The 8,329-nt window shown below is 40.7% G+C and overlaps 1 protein-coding gene across 1 annotated transcript in view; it reads left to right on the forward strand.

The window, feature by feature from the left end:
* Positions 1-7,887, forward strand: part of adisspb (adipose secreted signaling protein b) — a 28,480-nt gene extending 20,593 nt beyond the window's left edge. Inside the window, exons 4-6 of the mRNA XM_084042869.1 lie at positions 2,269-2,407; positions 4,710-4,835; positions 7,580-7,887. Coding sequence (XP_083898995.1) covers positions 2,269-2,407; positions 4,710-4,835; positions 7,580-7,680 — 366 coding nt within the window. The 3' untranslated portion in view covers positions 7,681-7,887. The remainder of the gene's footprint in view (positions 1-2,268; positions 2,408-4,709; positions 4,836-7,579) is intronic.
* The last annotated feature ends 442 nt before the right edge of the window (positions 7,888-8,329 follow it).

Genomic DNA, 8,329 nt, shown 5'->3' on the forward strand with positions numbered 1-8,329 from the left:
CAGGTCTAATTTAGCAAAACACATTTTTGGAACAAAATGCCTCAAATCATGAATGCAGTGTCTGATTGCTGTGAACGACCTAAGAATAAATGGCATCCTCTTCACATTGGCCTATTATAGCGCCACCAGGAGGCCACAATATCGTACCTGACCTGGCGGAGACCTGTGCTCCGAGGAGCACTTTCTCTAGTTACATATGTATTTGGCTGCGGACCCCATCTCAAAATGTTTTGTTCCAGGGACCCCCCAGAGGCAAAGAGTTACAAATGCTCACTGTTGAGCAGAGGATTCACTCATTTCTCTGTTGTATTATTAACTCAAAGTATTTGTCTAAATACTTTACTGTACTAATACACATAATCACTGTAGTCGCGATGTGACACATTGTGAGCTTGTAAAGGATGGAGGTTGGGAACGATAGGGAATGCATTTGAATGAACTTTTTCATGTCAAGGATCCCCCAAATGTATTTGGCCGTGGACCCCCATCGGACATTTTTTTGGGCCAGGGACCCCCAGAAGCAAAGATTTGTGTTAAAAATATTCACTAGGGGAAAAAAATAAAAAATAAAAATATATTGTATACATTCCAAATTCCAATTTCACGATTTTTTGAAAATAGCAGATCTACAAGCTCATAGTGCGGCACGAGTATGTAGATCTGCTATTAAACTATAAAATATGGTTAAAATGACTGGGGGGAAAAATAGCTGGGGAGAACCAATGCTCTACATAATACTGACTGATGTTTATATGTCAGTCAGAACTGTAGATTCACTCCCAAAGACTCTCCTCTTCAGACTCAACCTTCAGCCCGTAACACTGGCCCTACAGCCTTGATGACCTTACAGGATTATGCAAAGGTTAAAAAGTAATTTAGATATCATGTTATGTACAGTAGACAGATGCAATAGGTTTATTTGTTGACCTGGCATAGTTTCTGTAGCTTAAATGTACAGATTATTATTTTGTGTTTTTGTTTAGACTGATTCTTGGTTTACCTGTGATCCTATAGTTTACTGAGACACTACACTGTCTCTATTCCTTCTATGTAGTCACTCTGGTTACTTATTTACACATTGGCTGCCAAAAACGCAGATCTGCGTTCTATTGAGTCCTTAGAACGCAGGCTGCCAAAGACGCAGATCTGCGTTTTATTTTGAAGAAAAAAGAAAAAAAAATCTTTAATTTGACCCAAAGACCAAGGAGATATGATTTTTTGAAGATTTAGACTCCCATCCACTTCCTTGTAACTTAAAACTTAAAAATTCTGTATCTCGGCTCCTGAGTACTTTTCATTGAAAAAGTCTGGCAGTCTACTGTAGAAAAAAAAAAAATGCTGGCAGCCAATGTGTCAAGTACTTATGTATCCTTCATGCTGCATGATATTCTGTATATTTTTGGTCATGTTAATGATAATGTTTTCTGTAGATCTTTGCCGTCAGGCCTTTTATCTCCATATTTCAACTTTTTAATGTTTTTTACTACTTCGTCAAACAAGAGTGTCAAGCTAAAGGAGTGAAATTAGGCGATCTACAAGCTCATAACTTATCACATTGCAGTGTGTCGTAAACTTGTAGATCTAGTTTTGGACATACAAGGTTTCCACCCTACATCAACGATATTAAATATATTTTTTATCTTTGGTAAGAATACATATAGTATTATACTGTATATGCAGCACGTGTAGTTCAGTTTTATGCCAATTATAAAGTGCAGAATGTAAACTTATAGAAAAAGGCTCCCAGAGTTTATAAGGTTTTTCTATGGCTCTCAAAATGCAGAAAGCAGTTTAAACGTTTCACCTATAATGACATTACGGCCCAAAATAGATAAGAATCAGGACACTGCAGATGTATAATTGCCAATTCTGATGTCGAACTGAATAATGTGTCAATCATGTTCATAAAACTCAATCATGCAATGTGAAGTAATGATGCCACTAATATCTAATCTCTGTCTGTGTGTGTGTGTCTGTCTGTCTGTCTGTTGCTCTGTCGCTCTGTCTGTCGCTCTGTCTCTATCAGTCTCTCTGTCTGTCTCTCTCTCTGTCTGTCTGTCTGTCTGTCTGTCTGTCTGTCTCTCTCTCCGTGTGTGTGTGTGTGTGTGTGTGTGTGTGTGTGTGTGTGTGTCTCTCTCTCTCTCTGTTTTTTGATTGATTTAATAGTTTATTAGACAGAGATGCAAACAGTATGAGTACATCAAGTCACACTTGGTTCTAAAAGGATATGTTTCCATTAAGGTCCTGTATGTGTCTCTGTCATTATAGGTTGGTTTCCTAAAGACGCAGCACCGGTATGAGATCGTGTTCACCCTGCCAGAGGTTCCATCTCTGGGTAAAGACGTGTGTCCCGCTCCGGTCCCCAGCCCTCACCTCCGCATCACCGACATCTCCCCCGTCCCCGAGGGTAAGACCACCGCTCTGCCTGTACCCAGAGTACACTCTGTCAACTAAAAACATGACCAAAAATCATTGTCCACTACCTTTCCTTCACTGACAAACTACTAAAACTATGACTAAATATATTTACACATTTTTTCAACAAATAAAAACTAGACTAAAATAGGAGAAGATTTTGTAGTTTGTTTTAGAGATACCACGTTCCAATTAATTCATGCAAAAATTAGATCTGATGAGATCGCACTGCAGCTAAAATGACCGACCAAACACTCCGATCAAAGCACTCCATTCCAGTACTCACCTCCAGCACTTCTATCCAGCACGTTGAGGAGCTTTGTTGACTATGATTATGGAGAGGTTATGTTCTCTGTTTGAGGAATATATCACTTGATCAATCCTTTTTAACATTTAGTTTTAAAGGTAGGGTAAGTGATTTTCTATGGTTAAAATAAGTGTTGAATAGCTCTATATTCTGATATTACTCATTGCTATAGAGCAGGGGTCTTCAACCTTTTCAGGCCAGGGACCCGCAAACTGATGGGGTGATGGAGCAGGGACCCCCTACCTCGGCTAGGGTAGGGGGATACCACATATATCGTATATTTATGTATAAAATTATGTTTTATATGTATGAACATGAAAACAATGGTTGCCTGCTCCTACATGCACAGGTTGTCCCAGTAGTAGCCATGGTTCACATGACACTCGTCTGTGTTTTTTCACAGACGAGTGTCTGTGATTTTTTTTTTCAAAAACCAGGAACAAGTAGCGCCATGACACGTCGTGTTTCAGGGCTTTCCCAGTAGGTGTGCAAAAGGACCTTTCTCTACAAAATATGTAGAAACATACCATGTTATTGTGCATTCAATACTAAGCTATTCAAATATGTCCTGTTATGTTTAAAGACAAATTGTATTTAAAAAATAATAATCGCGGACCCCATGAGGGGTCATGGACCCCCTGTTGAAGACCTCTGCTATAGAGTGTTCAGTAACAGGAGTCTCCATGTCTCTCCAGCTCTTCATTAAACAGAAAATGCATTTTCAGGTCAGGATACCAATTTTATCCAATCAGGATAGAGAACTCAGTCAGGATACAGATTAACCAAGTGAAACAGGAAGTGATGACATAAATAAATGAGCTGACACAATTGGAACTGGAACACTATAACATTTAAGCTGATAATTGGGTACTCTCAGAGCCTTCTATTAGAGAGTTGCGCCAATGAGGGGTCAGAAACAGCGTCGGTCACGTGGTTCATGTAGCTGGAAATAGTGACAAGGAGCCGTCGACTTCAATGCATTCCATGAACTTCCGGTTTAGGGATTTGTCACTATTCGCCAATGTAGTATGTGTATGTAGAAGACCTGGCCCGAAGAAGTGAACGGAGTTGGCGTAACTCTCTAATAGATGGCACTGGGTACTCTCTCCTGCCAGACTCAAAACGTACAATAACATATTTTCTTACATACCAGATTGATAATGCTACTTTTTAAATCTGTTGTATCCCTGTTGTTATCTCTTTTTGGGGCGGTGTAGCCGCCCCCTATAAGTAAGTTTTGGACACCGACCAAAAAAATTGTGTACCCCCTAACCCTTCCGTTGTTAATGCAAATCGATACTTTTTTCATATCAGCCAATCACATTACAGCTAGTGTCATCACCACTAACTGTAATGCGATTGGCTGACTTTGCAAATTCAGGACTGTGATTGGCTAGCGAAACACATGACACATGTGCAGCCCTATGAATAGCAGTATGGACTTTAAAAAAAGTCATTTATCCTTTTTTTAAAGTGAGTCATGTTGTGATGACCACACACCGCCCACTTCACACTGGGTGTGATTTTTATGTGATTATCGACTTTTGTAAAATGTATATTATTTTAACTGTTTTTAGTATGTCTTTGTAATACACTGTGATATTTTAAATATTTTTGTTAATGTATTTTAATGTCTTGGACCCCAGGAAGACTAGCTGACATTAAGGCTTCAGATAATGGGGATCCGTTAAATAAACAAATAAACACATGCTTGTACATTGGCTCGTGGCTCTGGATACACGTATGAACATCAAATACACTCATTATTAATGTTTGGTGCAGCTGTTTAGCTCACTAGTCTGACATGTTGTTTTTAATCTGCTGTAGTTTTTAAACCTGAACTGGAAAACAAACTACAGTGCTTAGTGCTTCTCTCACCACTGCTTCTAGAAACATTAAACATTCAACATTACTGGAGTTTAGTGACACCACTAGCTGGCATTAAAGAAGAAACCTAATCTCTCTCTCTCTCTCTCTTTCTCTCCAGGAGGTCATAAGGTCACATGTGAGTACATGGCTCAACAGGAAGGAGTTCTGTGTGAGGAGGCTCTGCTCCTCAGTGAGACCAACGAGGAGGTCTGCGTCAAGGTCAAAGTTCACGCCCGGGTCATGGGTGAGATGACTTATTATTATTATCACATTCATTACATCATTGGTTCTCAAAGTGGGGTCCGGGGACCCCCAGGGGTACTTGAGGGGGTTCCAGGGGGTCGCCAGCTAAATGATGGATAGAAACCAAATGGACCCTTATGGCTCTGTAACTCTGAGAGTGTACAAATGGAACCAAATGGACCCGTTAGGGTCCATTTGGTTCCATTTGTACACTCTCAGAGTTACATTAACATTGATTTTACAATATAAATTGGGGTCCCAGAGATAGAAATGCCATGAGAACCACTGCATTATTACATAAATGACTTACTATTATCACATTCATTACATAGATGACTTATTAACACATACACGCTGAGTCATGGGTGACGATTAACTGGGTTATAATAACTATAAATGGACTCGGGTCATTGGTCACACAATAAACATTAAACGCATGCATTCCAATGGAGTAGATCAGGGGTCTTCAACGTTTCTCAGGTCAAGGACCCCTTAGCTGAGAGACAGATGAAGCAGGGACCCCTTAGCTGAGAGACAGATGAAGCAGGGACCACCACTACATATTGTATGAAATTGTGTTGCAGATCAAAGTGTTTTCATATATTTCATAGATATCTTCATAGACTTGTTTGACAGCAACCCTGTCATCAGTGTTGGATTCATGTTACACCAAACCTCTTCGCCGAAAATAGCCTGTTGTGAGCTTGTAGATCGGCTATCTTTGGCTATAGTTCTCCACAGAATAGGGATGCTAGAGTTCAAGTGGTTAATGTAAAAACCTTCCTAGCATAGCATAGCACAGCACTCAGTGCTGCGCTATGAGCTTGTAGATCTGCTATGTTTTAATAGCCAAAGGAATCTAAAATGACACTGATGCTTTCGTGGAAGTCAGACAGGCTGCTACTGCCGCCTGCTGGTCAGACATGGTAACGTTATACTGCATGCTGAATGAAGCCTTGTGTTGCATTCACACTGTAGATATTATTATTGTTACTAAAACTAATGAAATAGGGAAAACTACTATTGAAAAAACGTTGTAGTTAACAGTAGAATAAGTGGTATTTCTAGGTTAAAACGAAAAGTAGTTTTGTTAAAAGGTTAAAGCAGTATATTGTGATATTAATCATTACTATAGAGTGTTTGTTCAGGAACAGGAGTCTCCATGTCTCTCCATCTCTTTATTAAACAGAACATTTTCATCTTTTTATTGAGATGTTTATAGATTTAAAAGCAGTGAATTAGAGGCTGCTGTTTGTTTAAGCAGATGGAGGTGTGTGTGTGTGTGTGTGTGTGTGTGTGTGTGTGTGTGTGTGTGTGTGTGTGTGTGTGTGTGTGTGTGTGTGTGTGTGTGTGTGTGTGTGTGTGTGTGTGTGTGTGTGTGTGTGTGTGTGTGTGTGTGTGTGTGGCGTGGGTGAACATCTGTGCAGAGGTCTAGCCTCTGACAGATCAGCACCACGTTAATCTCCTTACTCCCTTACTTCCTTCCCTTACATCCTTCATGTTATTGAACCACTAATCGTCATGAGGAGTGTTTGACTCTTTTATTAGATTAAATCCCCTCTCATTCACTGATTTTATTTTTATCCAGTTGTTTTTTTCCTCCTCTGTAAATATAGCTGTTTGTATGTGTTGATGACATGTATTAATGTGTTAATATTCTATGCTCTGTTGATTCATTGAATACATAGGACCACAATGGAAACAAGTCCCCCGGGGGAAAATAAAATTGTTATCCTTAAATTTAGCCTAAGGGCCTTTAAACACCAACTAACTTCATGTCCTCTTTCATTACATCCATATATCTCCTCTCTGGTCTTCTTCTTGGCCTCCTGCCTGGCAGTGTTGATTTTGACAACACATTTTGATTTAGTTTTAGTCCTAGCCTTGTGAATAAAATTCCATCTGAAATGTTCTTTTTGTCTAGTTTTAGTCGACTAAATCTACAGTTGATTTAGTCGACTAAAATGTATGTTGGCGGTGCCTTGATGGCGTCGTAATGGCTGATTTTACACTTGGTTGCGTGCTGAAAATAGCAGATCTACAAGCTCACAAGCTTGTGAGCTTGTAGATCTGCTATTTTCAGAGCACAACACCCGAGCGCAACATAAAATGACTTGTCTTTTAGTTCTACTGGTTCTCTTCTCCACTAGATCCCTCACTAACATTTTAGTCTAGTTTTTATTTGTTGACAAAATTGTCAATACAGCATTTAGTCTTAGTTTTAGTCATCATAGCTTATTTTTATTTCGTTTTTGTCAGTGGAAAGGTAGTCGACCAACATTTTTCGTCATAGTTTTCGACAAAATGAAATTCCAACCTCAGCATCCTTCTACCGATACTATACTCACTATCTCCTCCTCTGGCATTTAACATGAAATTAATGTACAGTATGTATGCTATCGGTTATTTAAAATGTACACTCTGTCTGTCTGTCTGTCTGTCTGTCTGTCTGTCTGTCTGTCTGTCTGTCTGTCTGCTGCCTGTCTGTCTGTCTGTCTGTCTGTCTGTCTGTCTGTCTGTCTGTCTGTTGCCTGTCTGTCTGTCTGTCTGTCTGTCTGCCTGTCTGTCTGTCTGTCTGTCTGTCTGTCTGTCTGTCTGTCTGTCTGTCTGTCTGCTGCCTGCCTGTCTGTCTGTCTGTCTGTCTGTCTGTCTGTCTGTCTGTCTGTCTGTCTGTCTGTCTGTCTGTCTGTCTGTCTGTCTGTCTGTCTGTCTGTCTGTCTGCCTGTCTGCCTGTCTCTCCTCCAGATCGTCATCATGGAACTCCCATGTTGTTAGAGGGGGTTCGCTGTGTTGGTGTGGAGCTGGAGTACGACTCTGAACAGAGCGACTGGCAAGGCTTCGACTAGCGTCTGTGGATGGACTGACGGACTGACAGACAGACGGTGGTCCTGCTTTGTGAGAACGTTCATCCTGATGAAGACCAAAGCATTGTTCTGACCTGCATCTCCATCTGGTCACATGACCACGTTAAGTTACTTCAGTGCTTCTCCAGAGGTTTTAATTTCAAGGACCCCCAGTTTGATATGCATTAGGCTACGGACCCCCACCCCCCATAACTCTGAGAGTGTACAAAAGGGAACCAAATGGACATTTGGTTTGCATTTGTACACTCTCAGAGTTACAGATCCATTTGGTTCATGACTATCAGTGATTTTGCTGGGGACCCCCTCGAACCCACCTCGAGGCAGAGTCCTGCAACGGGCAGCGGTGCCCTGCGGATACCTGACGGGTACCCGCGTTTGACGGGTGAAAACGGGTGAAAAATATACTTTTATAAGTTCACGGGGACGGGCGGTACTGAACTAAACGCGGGTGGGTAACATTTTATTGTGAAAATCAGAGAGCACTGTTTCCGCCCGAACAACGTCACACAGCAGGGCCGGCATAGAGCACGCCGGTCAGTTGTCTTCTCATAAAACTCATAAAAACACATTGAACATCCTGTTAAACCTTCAAATTAAAACCATCTGACAATGTAAACAACGACACATGCGT

This window comes from Gymnoscopelus microlampas (assembly GCF_963454915.1).
Source record: "Gymnoscopelus microlampas genome assembly, chromosome: 19".
NCBI lineage: Eukaryota > Metazoa > Chordata > Actinopteri > Myctophiformes > Myctophidae > Gymnoscopelus > Gymnoscopelus microlampas.